General features: G+C 36.0%; 1 protein-coding gene across 1 annotated transcript in view; it reads left to right on the forward strand.

The window, feature by feature from the left end:
• LOC150090996 (unconventional myosin-Id-like) overlaps positions 1-22141 on the forward strand; it is a 227201-nt gene that overhangs the window by 146809 nt on the left and 58251 nt on the right. The window contains exons 14-15 of the mRNA XM_090380130.1: positions 3046-3212; positions 12190-12397. Of these exons, the coding sequence (XP_090236256.1) occupies positions 3046-3212; positions 12190-12397 (375 nt within the window). The remainder of the gene's footprint in view (positions 1-3045; positions 3213-12189; positions 12398-22141) is intronic.

Below are 22141 nucleotides of genomic sequence, written 5' to 3' on the forward strand. Positions count from 1 at the left end.
TCTGGAATCTTGAGAAAGTTTACTTCTTTACTAGCCAATCAGATACAATTTCTCTATTCATTGGGATTCCCCCTAATATTTAAAATCTCCTGTCTTCCACATGCACATTACATATTATGTCATTTGACAATGTGTTCTTATGAAAATATTGGTTTTCTTCTTGATGTTGTGTTTGTCACCTTATTCAATTTTATTTATTTATTTTTTTGCCAGTCAGCAGGTTTTGATGCACTCAGTGAAGTGCAATTCAGAGAGATGGCATTTTAATGGTATTTAACTCATTACCCTTTCTTTTAATTTAACCATTTACTACTTGAAAATTTAAATATTCTGAATAGAGAGGCAAGTTGTTTTTATGCTTTTAGCAATTTTATTACATATGTTCTTAAAGGAAAGTTATGCTGTTGGTATATGTAAGTAAAGTAGGTAGGGTTGTACCTTTTTTAATTTGTTTGGCATTGGGTACAAAGACTTTAAGAAGCTGCTTGGATTTGAATTAATCTTGAATGATCCAGTCTTGAAGGACCAGCTGTCCATACCTCACCTTCTCATTGCATGACCTGTTAGGATGGATTCAGCAACTGAATGAATGAGGATGGGCTGCCAGTGTAAGACTAAGCTGACCATATTGGATAAATTATAGGCTAGAACGTTATCTTCATGGGGGTAGAAAGCAATTGACACTCAGATCAAGTGGGGTGTTGCCTGGGTCAACAATGTCCCTGCTATTATTATTACTGAACCAGGACACAGTGCTAAATATATTACTGAAACAGCCATTAGGAATAGCAAGTATCACGTAAACAGAGTACGAATACAGGTAAGCTGCAGCCAAACAATAATTACAATTTATTCTTAAAGTGAGATGTAGTGCAAAGAATGTAGTATTAGCTTTTAGAAACAAAGCTGGGAATCATTGTCCAGTATAGTTATGATAGATGGAAGTACTTAAGATGGAAAGTTGGGTGATAAAATTTATCTGTGCAGATGGCCCAGTTGTAGGCTCAAAAAATAAAATATTCTTTAATATTTTAGAAAGCACTAGAGACTAATCACAAAGAACTAAATTTTAACTTGGAGATTTAAATAGCAGGATAGGAAATGACAATTACATCCACAGTGATATTTTAAGAAATTTGGAGGGAAAGGCAACCCTAACAATAATTGTAAAATGCTATTAGCATTTAGTGGAAGCCATGTACTCTTAATTGCAAAACATATTCTAGCATAAAGATAGTGGCAATGACAAATGATGCACTCATCTTCAGGCAGTTGCCTGAAGATGAGTGCATCATCTTCAGGCAACTGCTTGTTTCAAATTCTCCAAAGGAGGAGGGTAATGTCAGTTAGTTAGGTGCAGTGACATGTCGCATTCCACTTCTGTGGTGTACAGGAATACTAAAATTGCTAAAGTAAGAGCAGATTTAATGAGATGTGGATACTCCTCTCCTATTTATGATAGATTTGAGCAGGCTGATGATTTTGCATTATAAAAACATCCTTCTCCTCAAACTGAATCCTTGTATCTGCCTACATCCACCACTATCTGGATGTTTCTGAGCATGTTGCCAGAGTATTGCAGAACTGATGTATTAGATATGCACACTTCCCCAGTAGGAAGTTTCAATCCATTGTTACTAATGCAAACTCCTGTACCTTTGCTTATGAAGGGTGAGTTTGTTTACCACATAAGATGCTTGGATTGTGAGGTTGTTACATTGGTGAATCTGGCAAAGGGTTGGAAGATCACATCCACAAGCATCAATACAACATTGGCACTGCCAGTTTTGCTTGATCCATTATTGCTGAGCATTATTGGTAGTGATACAATAAGCTTGACCCGTGCAATAATTCTTGATTATTGATCGCTTGCACAATTTCTGTTTTCTCTTGAGGCATTCCAAATATTTTACAGTTGGCCTCACTTTTAACTGTAATAACAGTATTCCCATTATGGAGTTCATCGTCCTACTAAATAATGAAGTTGTGCACTTGAAATGTTGTTGCCAATTCATGTCATTTACTGCCACCAGATCCTGAATAATTTTTATATATATTTTTTAAAATTTTGTATTGTAAATCTGCTATTTATGCCATGTTGTGTCATGCACTAGTTAGTCGACAAAGAGGCTCTGCCTTTGAGAGCTTCTCATTTATGTTTTTGATTTTAACTTATTTTATCCTCACTTATGTGCTGATTCTAACTTGCTTAACTCTTTATTTTTTATTTTGTTATATTTTTATTGCTTTCAATATATTGCTTGTCATTCTTGATATATTTTTAATTTATTTTTACTTAATTTTGTATATATGTATTTTAAATAGAGAAGTAACTGCACTCTTGATATTGTGTGTGCAAGTTGCTGAAGAGTTTTAATAGAGTAGAGTACATTATTTGGATGAACAACCTGTTGGGCAATGGTGTTTAGCTAGATGATAACTGGGGAAACAGAGCACATGATTTCATTGGATATGGAGTGAGATAATTAAAAACAGGTGGCAGAAAGGCAGTTTCATTATGATAACTGATATTTGAGGGGGTATTCAGTGTTTATTAGTATGGTGCATAGTGTGGGATTTCCCAGAAAAGAGCTTTTGTTTTGAAACATTGCTTTGCATCTGAATCATTTTTGCAACATCGAGATATTAGAATAATAAATATCTAACAGATCTGTGCAAAAAAAAAAAAAACCCCTCATCATACGGTATATTGCATTTATCCAATTACATGCATTAAACACACTTTAAACAGGAAATGCATCTATACACAAGCTAGGTGGGCACTTTTAGCACAATCTGTAGCAGTTTTAATTAAATGCTGTTTTTCAATAAAACTTGATTATATGGAAAAGTGGATACATTTTAATTGGGATAATTGTGTGTGTGTGTGTGTGTGTGTGTTTAAAGAATTTTAAAAATTTTATCCAGTATAATTTGGAATGAAAAAAAAAAAAAAAGAGTAACAAGCTTGCAAATTTTTTTTTTTTTTTTTTTTTTTTTTTTTGATTATTCAGACTTTTTTTTATTTTAAATATTTATTTTTAGGATCCTTATTATATCCGGTGTATAAAACCAAATGAGCAAAAATCACCAGTTCTCTTTGACCACGAGAGAGTGATTCATCAAGTAAGGTATTTGGGTCTGTTGGAAAATGTTCGAGTAAGACGTGCAGGATTTGCTTATCGGCAAACATATACCCGTTTTTTGCGCAGGTATTATTTTGTTATGATATGTATTTTAAACCAGTTAATGTGCAGCTTTATATCCTCATTTGCTTGCTTAAAGGCAGTTTTATTTTAATAGTATTAAACAGGGAAAAAAAAAAACAGTTGGGGGTTGTAATATTATAATGTTGTAATTTAGTTTTATTAAAAATCTTTGCATCATGCTAAAAGGCTATTATTTATACAGTGACTTCTTACTTTACGCTTTTCAAATTATGTGATTTTAAAATAATGCGCAACAACCATATTTATGGAAAGTACCATGAGAGATCAGTGTGATAACCCACCATTTTTTCATTTTGTTTTGCTGAAGATTGTCGATTGGTCGTCTATTGGAAGTGCCCAATTTTTTCTTGGTGCTTATTTTTTTTTTATTTTGTTTTTATGGCCTCTACCATAACCTCAATTAAACAGGTTTATATTGGGAAAAAAATAGGTGTGATCACACTTATTTCCATTGCTGAAAAGACTGCACCTGGCTTAAAGATGGCGAAAGATTGGCTAACACTTCTGTTTGGTGCTAATATGGAGGGTCAGAAACTGAAATCTGTGTGCATTTACCACTATCAAAACCCTTGTGCCCTTAAAGATTACGACAGGTTGCCATGCTCATGTATTGGTACTCAGACCCTAAAGGATGGATGATTGCTGTTATTTTCAGAGGTTATCTTGTATCTCAGTTGTGACCAGAATTGGAAGTGTATTGCAAGGCAGAAGGAATTCCGTTCAACATCTTACTTATTCTTGTTAATGCCACAAGCCATCCACCCAGTATTCTTGACATCTGTTCCAATATCAAGGTTGTTTTTTTCCCAGCAAATACAACCTCAATATTCCAGCCTGTGGACCAATGTGGGATAAATCTCTTAAGGCTCAGTATTTAAAGTGCATTCTGGCTGATCTAATTGACAAGATCGACCATGAACAGTTGACTGTGTAGCAATAATGGCACACCTTCGTTATAAAAGATGCTTTAAAATTCATTGATGCTGCATGATGTGAAGTTCCACAACTGTATTCAAAGTTTGTGGCATAAGTTATGTCCAGATCTTAGCAACTCCTTCAAAGGCTCTGATACCAATGAAGATTAAGCACAAACCAAAGACAAATACATGAAACTCACTAAAAAATCTGTTAGCTGATGACTCTTATCTTGAATGAAGCTTTAAAGTGCAATGTAAAGTTACACCAGAACTTGGTTGCTACTATGAGTTCTTGCATGAGAAGAGACAATGTGCAAAGCAACGAACTCTGGATTCCTTTTTCACATGCTCAAGGGAGCAGTCAAGTGAATCCTCAACCTCCCGGGTTAGCATAACACCCCCACCCCATCTATCTTGTCCGAATCTGACGGAATGGAATCTGACCACAATGATCCTTCTCCTCAATCTGCCTAAGGCCATCCCAATATCTCTCTCTCTCTCTCTCTCTCTCTCTCTCTCACACACACACACACACACACACACACACACACACACACACACACACACACACACACACACACACACAATTGTTGTTTGCGTTGTACTGTACATGTTGGTTATAGTGAACATACTTTTTCTTACCGTACAAAAAAAAATAATAATAATAAATCAATAGAGATGAATGAATCCCTTTGGTTGCTCATCCCTTTCATTAGAATGCCCAGTCTTCCAACCAGAGAGAAAACAAATGGTATATATTTGTAGGGGTAATTTATCTTGATGTGTGAGTTACTATCATAGGCCTATTATCGCATTTTTTGGTGATTATTTACATTACCCGTGATTTTAAATTGCACAACACATTCTGGAATTTAACCTAGAAATTGCACGAGACAATCTGGAATCTTGCTTAAATTAAGAAGTCGCTGTATTTTAATGAAATATTCAGTATGAAAGGATGTTGCTAAAAACACAGATGAATAATTTGTAAGATAAGTGCCATGCTTCTTTGAAAGGATATAGAAAACATTCATTAAAAATTATAAGATAGTTCCACATGTTTTGGGACTCTTCGGTTTCCTTGTCAATGGTGAATAGAAGTAATATAAAGATAAACAAGTGGTTACAAGTTGCTGCCGTGATGAACATGAAGGAAAGTAAGGAATCGTGTCTGTATAGAGTTTTGTAACAAAGAAGTCAGGATGCTTGCCAACTGGGGCTATAACTGCGGCTCGGGTAGACTTTTTGAAAATTAAAAATAAGAGTAGTGGAATGTGCAAAAAGAACAGGAAATATCGAACAAAACAATGTGGTACACCAGGCAAACCCAATCACATCACACACTACAGTCTGAACATTGCACACCATCACAAGAGAAAGGACATTTTGGAAGCATACTATATACGTGATTTTGCCAAAATAGTGAAAAGAAATATGGCAGTATTTACCCTCTCCCCAGCATGGCTCACTCTGTTATATATAAAGTAGGCTTCTGCCTACACAGCCATTGGCCCTCTTTTCTGCCAAAGAAAAGTCAAAATATTAATTACTTGCACTCTTTACACCATGACAAAATTGCTTGTTATTACAAAAATATGTTAAATCATCTTTACCAAAAGCTTTGATCACTTGGAAGTGATCAAGGCTTGAGTAAAGGTGCTGTAATAGTAGTTGGGGCCTCAGTGAGAGTTTGCCATTTAACACTCTACACCCAGTGCCCTAGTAGACTGCATGAAACATAAAAGAAAAAGGCTATTGATGCCATAAAAGCGCAAATATTTCTATGTAATCATACTTGGCACTGTGTTAACTCTTTCTGATAGTAGGAACCTGGCTAATGGTTGCTTGTTTGTCTGATCTAATATAAATGTTAGGTTACACTATGATGCGATTGCAACCTTTGAAGAATGTATCATAAGCACTTATGGCTTCAATATAGATTGATATGATTTCATTGTGAATATAGTGCAAATAGCAATTTTTTGTAATTTAAAACCATTAGTGACTGTATATGACTGTTCATATTCATGTTTGCTTCAGCAAACCATATGTCTGTGGTTTGTATATGCAGTTTTTTCCATCTTCAATAATTTATTTAAAAAACGTATGCTGAGAAATAAATTATTTCAAAGGCTTATAAAAAAAAAAAAAAAACCTCTTCTGTCCATCACTTTTAATAATTTGTCTAATTCTTCCTTAAATTTATTCAAACACCCAACTTCCTCAAGTTTATTTCAGCAGTCAGTTACTTTTTTGGCTGAAAGCAAATTTTTGCAAATCTATCTGGCAGCCATCCTTTCTCATTTTAAGTTTGTTCCCTTATGTGTGTTGTGCAAGAAAGAGTAAGGATGCCATCGTAATTTAGTTTATTCAATCTATTTAAAGCCTTAAAACACTTCAATCAAGTCTTGTTGCAGGTGCTTATTTTCCAAGCACTGCAATTTGCAGATCTGAAGTCTTTTGTGATAAGAGTACCCCTCAGCCAAGGGCTAATGTGTAACAGGTACAGGCCATCTTGAGGGTAATTATGGGTAAAACACTTTCCACACTGTAGTTATCACAGTAAAAAAAAAAGAAAAATAAAAAAATCATCAAAAACTAGTTTTCAATTAATTATATCTATTTTCAGCTCAGAACAGAAAATGCAAACTTCCTAACAGTTAGAGGTAGCAGCATTTGATCCTGTTTCCATGATAGCAGAGAATTTTTCCTTAATCTGTGATTATATCAAATACATATCAGAGAAAGATTGTGTAACAATTTTAAAACAATAGTAGTAGTAACAATTTTAAAACAACTCATGAGTAGTGAGGGTTTTTTTTTTTTTTTTTTTTTTCCATGCACCACATAATGTTGGAGGTGAAGGTTTCAGCTTAGACACTGCTTTTGGATGTTTATAACATGCTGCCCATAGATATATATTTTTTGTTTAAGTTTTGTTACAAGATCAAATAAACACAAGGTGCTTTAGCAATAGCATTTTTGAAAACAAATCTATATCAACATGAACTTATTTTTTATTCAGCGGGCACTGTTAAGTTTTCTTTGATATGAGTTTTTGCAATTTATGATGAGACTGCCAGTAGATGAATTTTCTTGGAATTCTGTTAGTAGATGCAAGTGTGAACTTTTATTTTTTTTTTTTTTTGCTTACATTACAAAGAAACTATTATAATTTAGTTTCTTTTCTAATTTAAATGTGTAAGAGCACTCATATGCCTTTGCTAGTTTGCATATACTTAGCTAGTTTGTTTAGCTAAGTGCACTCACTTAGCTAAACAAACTAGCTGTGGCTCCCATGTGCTAGCTAGTTTCTTATTTGTTACAGTTATTGTGTGAACAACAGACACTTAAATTCTGAATCCAGATTAGAAGGACCATACCCACTTGTTTATGCCAGGAATAAACTATATGAAGGCTTAGCAGTATTTTCATACTTGATCTAACATTTTTCGTGTTTTCTCAATATGGAATTTTAAATTGCAAAATCAAAAAAATCATTTTTGATGAAAGGTACTGGGAGTCTCACCTGTGTGGATGTAGTAGATGAATAGCATGAAATTGCTGAAATTTTATCTGGGTCTAATGAACCCCTGTGCAATCTGGAAAGAAGTTGGGGGGGGGGGGGTTACCAGATTGTAAAATAAACTTATTATATTGCATTGAAAGGCAGTAATAATTTAGAAAACTTCATTTGCTTAAAGGTAGGCCAAACTCTCATCTGATTCCCTCATCGCTGCCAACTTTACTTATTGTAAATAAATTTATTGTACAGGTCGACCATCACTAATCCGGCAGCATTGGGGCCTGTGGGGTGCTGGATTAGTGAGTTTGCTGGATCACTGGTGGTTATTTTAGCACATACAGTTTACCCAACAGCTAACCACCTCATCCTACCTTTAACACGTTGACTGCCAAGCTAGAAAAAAATTCCCCAGGGGCCAAAAAATATTTAGCAAATAATTTGATTAGTAATTCTAAAATAAATATTGTAATGTCAGTGTTGTCATTTTTTCACTTAAAATATCAAAAAAATTTTTTTTTTTTTTTTTTTTTTTTTTTATGTCACATATATGTTGGCCCAGTAGGTTACTTTACTTTATTTCTTGAGAAGCCGTGTCAGCCACATACATGTGACGCTATTATGGCATGCATATGAAGATCGTTTGTGATTAGTTTATTGCATGTGCGGCGAGCGTAGCAATAAAACTAATTGCAATAAAATAAACTCTCAAACATCACAATAAGTTTGTCAGTATTTTTAGAGATTTTGTTTTTTTTGTTTGTTTGTTTGTTATTTGGTTTTTAGGAGCATTAGCAACTAAAGCCATATTGCTCCGGGATATGCAGTGGTCATTCCCTGACCTTTCCGCATCCTCCGTATTTGGTGGTGACTGGCTCGAACCCCGGTCTAATCAAGAAGCGTGTGCTACGCACTGCTGCTCCTTCCCACCTGGCTGCGGAGGCGCCCAGAGATTTTGTGAAAACGAGTTTGTTAGTGCACTGCATTATCCATCATATTGTGCTGTGTTTTTCCACAAGTTTGTACAAGTGTTGTAAAAAAAAAAATATATATATATATATATATATATATATATATAAAAAGGAATGGCTTTTTTTCAGAAGTTCAACTTTATCTGTTAAGGACAATGTACAGTGTTTGCACTTTACACCATGTGAGGCACTTCCTTTATGCATTGGAATCATGGCTGGGGCTAAATGTGAGCAGGTTATAATAATAAATGCAGAAAAACAAGTGGAAACGGCTTGCCAGTGTTTAAGAGCTTTTGCCAACAGTTGATGCTGCAACCAATGCCACCAAAGCAGTAGTGGCAGGTCAGTGCGCCGACCGGGCAAATTTGAAATTACGCTCACGGAAATTATGTCCGAATTAGCGGTGGAACCGGATTAGTGATGGTTGACCTGTATTTTATTGTAAATAAACTTAGTTTATTTGCAATGAATGAGTGGTACCTCATGCACAAGTAATACATTTAAAAACACTATAAATATTTTGTTCACATCTTTGCAACCAAAATACATTGTGATTAGCTACCAATACAAAATCATGAGTTCCAATATGTGCACTATATTTTTGTCACTGTGTATGTGCTTGATGTAAGAGAGGATGACAATGGATGTGCTTCAGAGACAAAAATACTTTCCCATTGGAGAATAAAAAAAATTAAAACTCCTTAAGGAATAACTTACAAGAGTATATACAATCTTTATCAATTTCCATGACTTCTGTTTTTAATAACCTAAAATTATTACCTTTCTCACATTGACTAAATTAACGTGTTATAGTCAATTCATGAATATGTCTAACAAAATGAAGAAACAATGGAGAAACAAATGATTCTCCTCATTTTATAGCAAAATCCTTTTGTTTACGGAATTTTCTACAATATTAATACAGTATATGACTTAGAAAAAAATTATCTCTCGATTAATACTTATGGATACCTTGGATCTTGCTTGGATACCTTGAACCTGTTTAAATCAAAAGATTTATTTTGGTCCTTGAACTTCAAATTAATGAAATTTTACTCTACTATGATTATAAGTTTAGTATTCTTTTAACCTGTGAATCGGCTCAATCCCATTGCATGCTGTAGCATGCAATGGGATTGAGCCAATTTCCAAGGTTTTCATAGCTTTTGAAAACAAAGAAAGAATAGCCCTAGTTTGATGAGAGTCAATTTACCTTTTTAGTAAGACTATAATAGAGTTTTTGGTAATAATAACATCTCTTTCTCTGCTGTCACTATGCAGAAAAACAAAAATAATCAATACACTGTTTTGGATAGTCCTAATAGCTTTGAAAGAAGCCATTATTTTGTAACCCCCCCCCACAATTTTTAGGGACCCAGTAACACAATGGTTGTGACAAGCTGTGTGGAATGCAGCCTGGCTATTCAACTACTGTCCTTTGTTGGAGGTGGCTATTTACATAGTTTACTGCTTCATGTGGTTATATATGACCATTTTACCCTTTTTGAAGTGTCATCTTGTACAGGTAAGGAGTGTGTGTAAACAACTCAGAAAAACTTTTTATTCATTTGTTTATGTAACAGCTCCTTCTTCATAAGGAGTTCAACTGAAAGAGAAAATATTTATGATTTTAAGAAAGTTCTTAAAAAAATTATTGCAAATATGAACTTGAAATTTTAGATTTTCACTGACAATAGCATCCTTTTAATTTTTTAAAAAAAATGATTTTTATATGCTGTTGTCATTCTCCTGAGAGTTGTATGTTTAAAAATTTTATTTAAAAAACTACTGTGAATATGATATTAGATATTCTGAAAGAATATCTAAGAAAGTGATAGAAAGTGATATTAGCTATTGTCTGAGAAAGTTGAAAGAAAGTAATATTAGATATTCTGAAAGACTATACTATCCTTTACTCTCAGGAAAATCAGTGAGAAATGTTTATTTTTACAGTATTTGCTTTTAAAGTTGAGGCATAAAAATTGCCTGAAAATCCTTCCTTAGAAATTGCATAAAAAAAGTAATAAAAAGAAATCGTATTTTGTATTTAGTCCATACAGTTTTGGTAATCAGTGAGTAAAAATGAATAAGAAATATTGAAAACTAGCTGTGATGTAAGAGTATAAAATTGGTGATTGGCTCAATTTGTGCATGCATGAACAGCATTTCAAAAAAGTTGCATGCCTCTGGCAGCATAATACAACAAATTATGTGTGACATAATTACAACAACACTGTTCTATGATCAACTTGCTTGTGTAATACATAAAACTTGAAAAATCTTAATTCTTAGCAGAATGTTGGGGGGGGGGGTTAGTTATTAGACTGCAAGTAACCTTTTCAAACAGAACATTTAAGTCTTTGTCCAGTGATGAACTTTCTCATTTGTGTTTGTTATTTATGATATAATGAGATTTTTTATTTTTTCTAAAGAATCAAAAATAGTAAATAAGATGCTGTGTTCACAGTTGAATTTGATTACATGTACCAAGGAAAACTACACTACATGAAACTTATTTGCTCATCAAGCTTTTTTATGCTGCTTCTTAAAATGCCTGTAATAGTTCTGTTGAGATCTATTGTCATGGCACAATTTTTTTTTTTTTTTTTTTTTTTTTTATTTGGTAGTTGTTGGCGCATCAGCTTCTGTGGCCATATTGCACCTCCCAAGGTTTTTTGCAGTACTTTGATCCAAGCCCGAGGCGGGAATCGAACCCGCGACCTTTGGGTTGCCGGGCAGGTACTTTACCCACTCGGCTAGCCCGGTCGGCCATGGCACAATGCTGAGTGGCCAAGTTGTGCAGCTTGCCAACAAAGTGATTATTCAATAAGTTCAGGTGCCTCCATAGCCAAGTGGGCAAGAGCAGCAGTGCGTAGCACATGCTTCTTGATTAGACCGGAGTTCAAGCCCGTGACCACCAAATACGGAGGATGCGGAAAGGTCAGGGAATGACCACCACATATCCCTGGAGCAATATGGCCTTAGTTGCCAATGCTCCAAAAAACCAAATAAACAAACAAGTTCATAATTATAAATTAATGTTTAGTTCTAGTTAATATTACAATCTTGATTCCTCATCAAGGCCTTTCAGATTATATGTGGCATGTCTTTGTAGATACAAAACTAGAGGTCATCTTGATGACCTCTACTGGAAAAAATAAAAATGATATGAATTAGCATACCATATTAACTGATTCACTATGACTAAATATAGTTATGCAAAAAACAATACAACTGACTAATGACTTTAATAGGGAGGGGATAATTTTGTATCAGTCACAAGCTTGGTTGTATTTAACAATATCCTAACTAGTATTTTGCTTTGTTATGGAAACAATTTATTTTTTTTTTTTTTTTATTAATCTTTGATTTTTTTACCAGTGATGAAATCTGCAGTATGTTAGAATTTCATGTGAAACTTAGTTTGCAGCAAATTTTCATCAAAATTTTCAGTGTTTATGGACAGTAAATATAAGTGATAGTAAGTAACTAATTGTTAAAAAAAACAGATAGGTTTATATGTTCACTTTTTTAAATTCTTTCCATAGATACAAGATGATATCTAAGTATACTTGGCCAAATTTTCGGGGTGGCTCAGAAATTGAAGGCTGTCAGATTCTTATCAATGAACAAGGCTTCAGTGAAGATGTGAAGTATGGGAAAACCAAAATTTTTATTCGTTCTCCACGCACTGTTACAAACCTTGAACGAGCTCGAGCTAATTTAATTCCTCCAATTGTGGTCTTTTTGCAGAAGGTTAGTTAAGTGAATATTTTCTTTAGAAAATTTCATACTGATAATGTGAAAGGATAATACTTTTCATATTATGAAATCATAATACAAAAATATTCCTTTTTTAGGGTAATTTTGACAATATTCAACAGAGATAGGAATAGATTGTTATAGATCAGAGTTTCCCAAACCGGGGCCCACGGCCCCCTGGGGGTCTATACCAGCTTGGGGGGGGCTGCAAAACGGACTCTCTGGAACAGTTAAATTATTCATTCTATGTATAGCAAATTGATGATAAAGTTATTATTATATATTTATGTAAAAATGAGAATAAAGTTGTTTTAAACATAACTGAATTTTCTTTTCAGAAAACCCAATGTTCTCTCTCTCTCTCTCTCTCTCTCTCTCTCTCTCTCTCTCTCTCTCTCTCTCTCTCTCTCTCTCTCTCTCACACACACACACACACACGGGTCTGCAAACTTTTTTGATTTCTGAAGGGGTCTGTAGATTAGTTTTTGGAAACTACTGACTGTTATAGATTATAATCGATTACAATGTATCTGGGGTTTGAGTAAAAGTATTTAGCAGTTATTTATGCATGTTTACTGATTATTAAACCGAAGTCTGTTTGTTTCTATCATGTAAAGACTTTTCACAATTCATTAACAAAATATTACCTAGGTAATATATGCAAATGTATAGTTTCTGCAATGGTTTACAAGTGTTATACCCCTATATTCGTAATCAGTATCGAATATTTGCCTCAAATACAACAGGTTGTGCATGTTTAACCCATAACTACACACACTGCAAGGTAGCCGACCTAGATCCAGGAAGGTAGACAGCCCCCACCCCATTCTTCCGGCCCATCTGTGATTCCCAGAATTTTATTTTCTGAGTGGAATCTGGGAAACTCTTATATGTAGTTATGGGTTAAACTTGTCTGAGCATGCACTCACTTGTTTGTACAGTCCACCCAACCAAAGAGCCTATGTAAGTGGCAAATCCCTTATGCAGTCACAGTACTCCTGTAAAAACTGTCGTGAGCTCTCATTGTGTGTTAGTTTTCTTTTAGTATGGCAACCAGAAAGTGTATAAACAGTCCCGACATATTTGGTTATATATGTGGTTGTTTTGTTCCTGTAAAGCAGGGGCGAAATATTATTACAGATTTTGTAAAAAAATCGTATTATGCATACTTTGACATAAAACTAGGCAATTAGGATAAATCGTGGGCACCGTATAAAGTATGCCATACATGTGTCGAACATTTTAGAAAATAGTCAAGGAAAAAAAAAGTGTGCTTGCCATTTGCTATTCCTGTGGTGTGGCGTGAGCCAGTAAGCCATACTAAATGTTATTTTTGTGATGTGATATTAAAGGTTACAATTCAAAAAATAAAAAGGACATCAAATATCCAGATCTACCGTCAGCCATAAGACCAGTTCTGCATGGACCTGATCTGCTTGTAAAACCTCCACCAGAAACTTTGGAGTCCACATCTTCTTCCACCAAAGCAGAAGCTAAAGAGGTTAGTGAAGAGGAATGTTATCAATCAGAAAATATTTTAACACCACAGCAGTTCGCCCAAGTCGAACTGAACGATTTAGTAAGGGACTTAGGTCTTCCAAAGTATGCTGCTGAAATTCTGGGATCCAGACTTCAAGTGAAGAACTTACTTGCTCCAGGTGCATCATTTTCCTGGTACAGAAATCGTGACAGGGAGTTTATACAGTATTTTTCACAAGAAGGTCCTCTCATGTATTGCAGTGATATCGCTGGTTTAATAAGTGCATTAGGAGCTCCATCATATGTTCCTAGTGAATGGAGACTATTTATAGACTCTTCTAAGACTAGTTTAAAAGGTGTTCTCTTGGAGATAAGTACACATCTGTGCCATTCAGTCTATTTAAAAGAAACTTATGAAAATCTAAAAGTTGCTTCTGGAGAAAATTAAACATCAAGATCACGTATGGCAACTATGTGGAGACTTAAGTGTTATGTATGTTGTTGGGGCAATAGGGTGGGTACACTAAAATGCCATGCCTTATTTGTGAATGGGATAGCGGAGCTAAACGCTGCATTAGACAAAGAAGCAATGGCCTCGGAGGCACAATCTTACACCGGGGTCAAAAATATTGTGCACGAAAGTTTGAAGCCAGATAAAATACTTTTACCTCCACTGCATATCAAGTTAGGCATAACGAAGCAATTTGTTAAAGCAATTTATAAGGATGGCAACTGCTTTAAGTACCTTTGCAGTAAATTTCCTGGTTTGTCTGATGCAAAACTTAAGGAGGGTATCTTCATTGGTTCGCAAATTAGAAAATTGGTTTTAGTCAGTTTGAAACTACTATGACTGATGTTGATAGGGAAGCCTGGATTGCTTTTAAAAGTGTAATGGAAAACTTTCTAGGAAATCATAAATCACAGGATTATGAGAAAATTGTTCAAAATATGCTCAAAAAGCTTTGCAATTTAGGTTGCAATATGAGCATCAAAATTCACTTTTTGCATACCCATCTTGATTTTTTTTTCCGTGAAAATCTTGCACAGATGAGTGTAGAACAAGGGGAGAGATTCCATGAGGACATAAAGGAAATGGAGCAGAGTTACCAGGGAAGGCGGAATACAAGCATGATGGCCGACTACTGCTGGTGTTTAAAAAGAGAGAAACCTGGCACTGTATACAAAAGAAAAATGATTAAATGTTCTTTTCAGACAAAGAGACGAAGGTTTGATTAATGAAAGTTTCAGAATTTTGATTAATACTTGTTAGTATTTATGTATTTTTTGATATATGAAAATGTAATCTTATCAATTTGTCATTACTAAATACAATAAAGTTTTATATACTTTCGTAAAAAACAATACTTTTAGGCGCCTCCGTAGCCAGGTGGGAAGGAGCAGCAGTGCGTAGCACACCCTTCTTTATTAGACCGGGGTTCGAGCCCGTCACCACCAAATACGGAACATGCGGAAAGGTCAGGGAATGACCACCGCACCGGAGCAATATGGCCTTAGTTGCTAATGCTCCTAAAAAACCAAATAACAACAACAACAATACTTTTTTTATTTCTTAAATTGTGATGTATCTGGATGTGATAGAAAAAAAATCTAAGTCATATTTGAAATCACAGCAACATATTTCAGCAGTAGGACCTATTGAAATTCAAACCCCAGTGAACAAACTTAATTTGTAAACTAGTGTTATTATTATCATTATAGATTACAATTATAGATTATGTTGTACTCAAAGGAATAGATTTATATTATGACTCGAGGATTCAGTGTCCCTATCAAGTTCAAGATACACATTATGTTATTCTATATCGATCTAATATACTGCAACATTGCCGGCAAGTTTTGAACAGTACAAGGTTTTACGGATACAAAGTAGTAACCTACAAAATCTATCTAAATTTAAAATAAACTATCGTGACTAGGACTATAAAGCTCCTTCTAGAAAATAGCTTAATATGACAATTAAGTCAATAAGGAAGTAAGCAAACCCTTAGCCATAATTATGAGAGCATCCTTGAACTCAGGGGAAGTCCCCATGGACTGGAGATGTGCAAATGTTTGTCTAGTTCTGCCTTGAATTTATTTAAGTATCAACTTCCACAACAACAGATGGAAGTTTGTTCCAGCAATCAACTACCCGCATGGACTGGAGATGTGCAAATGTTTGTCTAGTTCTGCCTTGAATTTATTTAAGTATCAACTTCCACAACAACAGATGGAAGTTTGTTCCAGCAATCAACTACCCGCTGCCTAAAGGCAAACTTCTGCACATCTATTCTACAACTGTCTTTCCTCAGTTTGAAACTATGCCTCCTCAGGTGTGCAATCTGAGCAAGAGGAAGAATTCCATCAACATTGAGCCTGCTCAAACAATTCAAGGCCTTGTATACATCAATCAGATTGCCTCGCAGGTGCCTAGTCTCCATAAGCTGCAATTTACTTGAACTGTGTGTACAATTTTAAACGATAAAGAAAAATATTTGAAGGAAGTTAAATGCACAATCCATGCAGTCTACATGGTTAAGTACTAAGGAAGTTGACAGCATTATTCTTCAAATGAGAAACTTTTAACTACATGGATAAGTGATCAAACACGATGATTGAATATGCCTGATACTATTCGTGCAAAAGGTTTATCCATTTTTGAGATTCTTAAAGACATAAAGGGTGGCAACTGTGAAGAAATGTTCATTGGGCATAACATTAAAGTGCAAGGAGAATCTGCGAGTGCTGATACTGAAGCAGCAAAATTATTTCCTAAAAATTAGAATTTATAGAAGAGGATTATATGCCATCACAAATTTTTAAAGTAGACGAAACTGAGCTCTTTTGGTGGAAATGGTAATCGTGGCATGTGATGCAAGAAAGCAAGCGTATGAGCTTATGTAGCATCAGCCAAAAAAAAAAAAAAAAATCGCACAACCATTCCCTCTAAATGTTTGTCCAGTTCCTCCTTAAATTTATTTAAACTTTCAACTTCCACAATGACAGACGGAAGTTTGTTCCAGCAATTAACCACCCGCTGGCTAAAGGGAAATTTTCGCATATCTATTCTACAGCTGTCTTTCCTCAGTTTGAATTTATGCCCCCTTAGATTCGTAATCTGAACAAGTGGAAGAATCCCATCAGAATTCAGCGTGCTCAACCCATTGAAGGCCTTATACACCTCGATCAGATCACCTCGCAGGTGCCTAGTCTCCAGCTGCTGCAATTTTCAGAACTTTAGCCTCTTCATAAGAGGACCCCTTCATTCCCCTCACCAATCTTGTTGAAATTCTCTGTACACGCTCAAGCAAATCTACATCCTTCCTAAAATGAGGCCTCCAGACCTGTATGCAGTACTCAAGGTGTGGTCTGACCATTGCCTTATACAGAGGGACAATCACCTCCTTTTCCCTGCTGGCAAAATTCCTGTATATCATTGACAAAACCCCATGACCTGCTCTTGCAGCCTGTCTTCATTGTTCAGAAAACTTCATATCTGACTGCACAACTACTCCCAGGTCTTTTTCATTTTCTACTACCCTAAGTGTAGTACCACACAGTTGGTACATTTCTCTGGGGTTATTTCTACCCATATGTAGTACTTTGACAAATGCAATGTTAAACTTCAGTTGCCACTTCTCAGCCCATCTTCCCAAATTTTCTAGATCCTATTGCAGTAGCACACTGCCACTACTGTCATTAACAATCCTTCCAACCTTTATATTATCTGCAAACTTTGACACTAAGCCTGATATATCTTCATCAATATCATTGATAAATATACAAAACAACAGAGGACCCAACACGGAACCCTGTGGGACTCCACTAATAACATTAGTCCACGAACGAAGAGCAGCACCCATTGATTAGCACCTTCTGTCTTCTCCCACTCAACCATCCTTTTATCCATTGTAGCAACTTACCCTTAATACCATTCTGCTCCAATTTGTACAGTAGTCTTCCATTCGCAACAGTGTCAAAAGCTTTCCTGAAATCCAAGTATATGATATCAAAATAATTTTTTTACATCCAGTTCCTTTGTAACCACATCATAATATCCAATCAAATCCTAAAGGGAAAGGGAAAGACTTTCCCTTTCCCTTGAGGTATTCCATCGTTGGCATTAGAGGTGAGCGGACGCGCTTAGACAGGGCTCCTCAGTTAAGTGGTTTACTTTTGGATAGTGCTTTTAAATATTTGATTTATTTAGATATTGTTGGATTATTTTGTTATAGGTTTTCCTGTAACTGTTTGATTTTTAATAATATTATAGATATAATTTTTTAAAGTTACTTTCATTGATATTTATTTAATTTTATAATGGTAGTTACGAGATCTGCCTTAAACACGTCACAGGGTATCCTGACTCACACGGAAATAGCAGATGGCAATTTACGGGTGAGTCATGATTTAATCCGTTGTGGAACCTGTGGAATGTTTTCCAAGGTCGACCTGGTGACTAATCCTACCTCACCTGGGGATTCTTTTCTTTGTGATCGATGTAAGGAGTGCACCGATCTTAAATTACAATTTGGTGCACTGATGGAACAATTTGAGTCTCTGAAAAAACGAGTGCTTGCCCTCGAAAATAATGCAGCTGGGAGCTCGTCAGGGACTCAAAACTCCAGCAATCTACCAAGTGATGCACACCCGATTCGAGTCTCAAAACAGAAAAACCAAGTGCAAACTACTCTGGTTAAAAAGGACATTGTTTTATTAGGAGACTCCATTGTCAGGGAAACGGGGAATATTTTTTGTAATAAGGATAGGTGGAGCAGAACCAGGGTATGTCTGCCAGGAGCAACTATTGATGATGCCACCAACAGATTGTCAGATTTTAAAGGGGGTAAAGAAAATATTATTATTCATATGGGGACAAATGATATTAAACGTACACGATCTGACGATTTGTTGGAAAAAATACAGGACCATGCTGAGGAAATGTTGCGAGCTAGGCCATAATGTCTATGTGTCTGCAATTCTGCCCAGACACGATAGGAGGGATTATATGTTAAGAGCCTTGTGGATTAACTCAAGACTTGAAGGAATCTGCAAGGCTTTAGGGGGTAAATTTCTATCAGCATGGCCCACACTTGTAGGTAGAAGGAATTTGTTTTGTAGAGACGGGATACACTTAAACAAAGGTGGTGCAAAAGTTTTTGCCAGTATTATTGAGGATACCTTAAAGGTTCAGGGAAACTGCTAGTTAGGGGGGATGTGGGTAATACTGACACGCGTTTATCTGATAATATTGGTCAATGTAACTCTTGCACATACCTTAAGAGTTCTTATCTGTTACCCCAACTGGACGTATTATCTAGATGTTCTGGGGGCAAAGACGTTTCACGTGAGCGGGTAGCTAATATCAGGGAAGAGAGCCAAAAAAACTTCAAGGGTTGTGTTAGGGTTGTTAAATATACAAGAATAGTAAATCTTAATTGTTTATACAGTAACGTTAGAAGTGTCGTCAATAAAATGAGCGAATTCGAACTGCTGGTTAAAACAAGTAACACGGACATAATAGGGCTTACAGAGACTTGGTGCCACCCGGAAATTGGAGATGATGAGTTTCAGTACGGCTTGTATAATGTATTTAGGAAGGATAGGTTAGATAGAAGGGGCAGTGCGGTAATGCTTCTTATCAGAAGCAGCCTGAGTGCGACGATAGCTTTCCCGGATTCAGACATTTCACATGCTAGTATAGTCTGTATAGTGTGAGATAGTTGGAAACAAAGGTATAATGCTAGTAGGAGTAATCTACAGACCAGATGATTGTGAAGATTATGACAAAAGCCTCTACATGCAAATGGAATGGACAAGTAAGCGTCAATGCCTTATTATGGGTGATTTCAATTTGCCTCTAATTGATTGGAGTAAATGGGAAGGAAACTCTACATGGGGAACAAAATTTTTAAATCAACTAGATGACTTATTTGTATCAGCATGTCAGGGAAAGTACTAGAGAAAAGAATATCCTAGACCTCATCATCACACATGAATCAGATGACATAACAGGGCTGACAGTAGAGGAACCAGTAGCAGGAAGTGATCACGGAGTTCTACGGTGGATGATGACGAGAGAGGTAGCAGAAGTAAAAGGCAAAGGAATGGGTTTTAATTTCAGAAAAGGAAATTACGATGCCTTAAGGTACTACATGGCCTCTATTAACTGGGTAGATATCGTGCAGAGAATGAATACAATTGAACTGTGGTACGCTTTTAAAACATTAATCACAGATGCCCTGAATGCGTATATACCATTAAAAAAAAAATACTCCACGAGAAGGGTTCCAAGTTGGATGAATAGTGAAGTTGCCACATTACTTGAGCAGAAAAAGGTGACGTGGAAAGGGTACAGAGCAATAAAAAGTACTGAAGCCTACAACAGCTACAAGGTGATGTGTAATAGAGCCACAGAAAAGGTTCGACAGGCAAAGGCAGTTTATGAGAAATCACTAGCAAACAGAGCAAAGAGGGGGGATAAAGAATTCTTCACATATATAAATGCCAAGAAGAGCAGGACAAACCAGATCGGACCTTTACGTAAAGGAAAGGGGATTGTATTAAATACACCAGCTGCCATTGCAGATGAACTCAACAGTTATTTTGCATCGCTATTTACAAATGAAAAGCCTTTTGTGGCAATGGGAAATTGTGGGAGCGAAGTTAAAAAATATGTAATTAATGATGTTGAAATTTCGCAAGATTATTTAATGAAAAAACTTTCGAGCCTACAGACCAGTAAGGCTCCTGGAGTTGATGGAATATACCCTATAATCTTAAGAGAGGCGGCAAGCGAGTGCATTGAACCATTGAGGCTAATTATGTGAGCATCACTAGACTCTGGGGAGATTCCCTTGGATTGGAAAAGTGCAAATGTATCTCCCATACATAAGGGTGGCTCTAAAAGTGAAGTTGGAAATTATCGACCTGTCAGTCTGACTTCAGTAGTAGGGAAAATCATGGAGGCAATGATCAAGGGTGGAATTCAGGATCATTTGGATCGAATTGAAATTCTCAAGGATACTCAGCATGGTTTTGTAAAGGGAAAATCATGTTTAACAAATCTGGTTCGCTATTTCGAAAGGGTCACTCACGAGCTGGATTTAGGGAATAATTTTGACATTGTTTATTTAGATTTCAGCAAAGCTTTTGACTCAGTCCCACATGAGTGGTTGCTTTATAAGCTGGAACAGGTTGGAATCACTGGGAAAATCCTTAGATGGATAGAAGGATGGCTTCAGGGCAGGAGGCAGAGTGTTGTGATAAATGGCTATTCCTCAGATTGGGTTGATGTAAAAAGTGGGGTTTCCCCCAAGGATCAGTATTAGGACCACTGTTGTTTTTAATTTTCATAAACGACATTGATGAAGGGATAGAGGGCGTGATGTCTAAATTTGCAGATGTTGTTAAAATTGGTAGAGTAGTTAATGATCACTGTCAAGCTGAGCTTCTTCAGAGAGACCTAGATAGAATTCAGGAATGGTCAGAAAAATGGCAGCTGTGCTTTAATCCAACAAAGTGTAAGGTATTACACCTGGGAAACAGTAATCCCAAAAAAACTTATTCACTTGGTGGAGTTCAACTATAACCAGTACTGGAGGAAAGGGACTTGGGTATTACGATACCGTCAGACATGAAATTCTCTGAGCATTGTAAACAGGTTGCACGGAAGGCCCATGGTGTCCTATCGATGATCTATCAAACTTTTGCAAGTAGAGATAGGGATGTGATAATCCCATTATATAAGGCTTATGTTAGACCACACTTGGAATACTGTGTTCAAGTATGGAGACCGCACCTAAAGAAAGACATCGAGCTTCTTGAAAGGGTGCAAAGAAGGGTAACTCGCCTGGTGAGATCGGCAAAAGGGCGTCCTTATGAAGAAAGACTTCGAATATGTGGGTTGCAGAGTTTGGAAACTAGACACCTTAGAGAAGATTTGATTGAGGTGTTTAAGGCTCTGAGAGGCATCAGTAAAATGAATGAGGACAAAATTTTCAAGATTATAAATGATGCTAGAACTAGGGGACATAAATTCAAGTTACGGGGGGAAATGTTTAGATTGGACTGCAGGAAGTTTTATTTTAGCCAGCAAGTTACAAATTACTGGAATAAGTTGCCTTCATGGGTGGTAGAGGCCAACATTTTGGGGAAATTCAGAGGTCATCTGGATAGTACTTTCGGGTAAGGGAAGCACATAGGATGATAGGTTTAATTTCCTTTTTTTTTTTATTATTATTATTTAGTTATTTATTT

This window comes from Mastigoproctus giganteus, chromosome 1 (genome assembly GCF_048544385.1).
Source record: "Mastigoproctus giganteus isolate SK-2022 chromosome 1, ASM4854438v1, whole genome shotgun sequence".
Lineage (NCBI taxonomy): Eukaryota > Metazoa > Arthropoda > Arachnida > Uropygi > Thelyphonidae > Mastigoproctus > Mastigoproctus giganteus.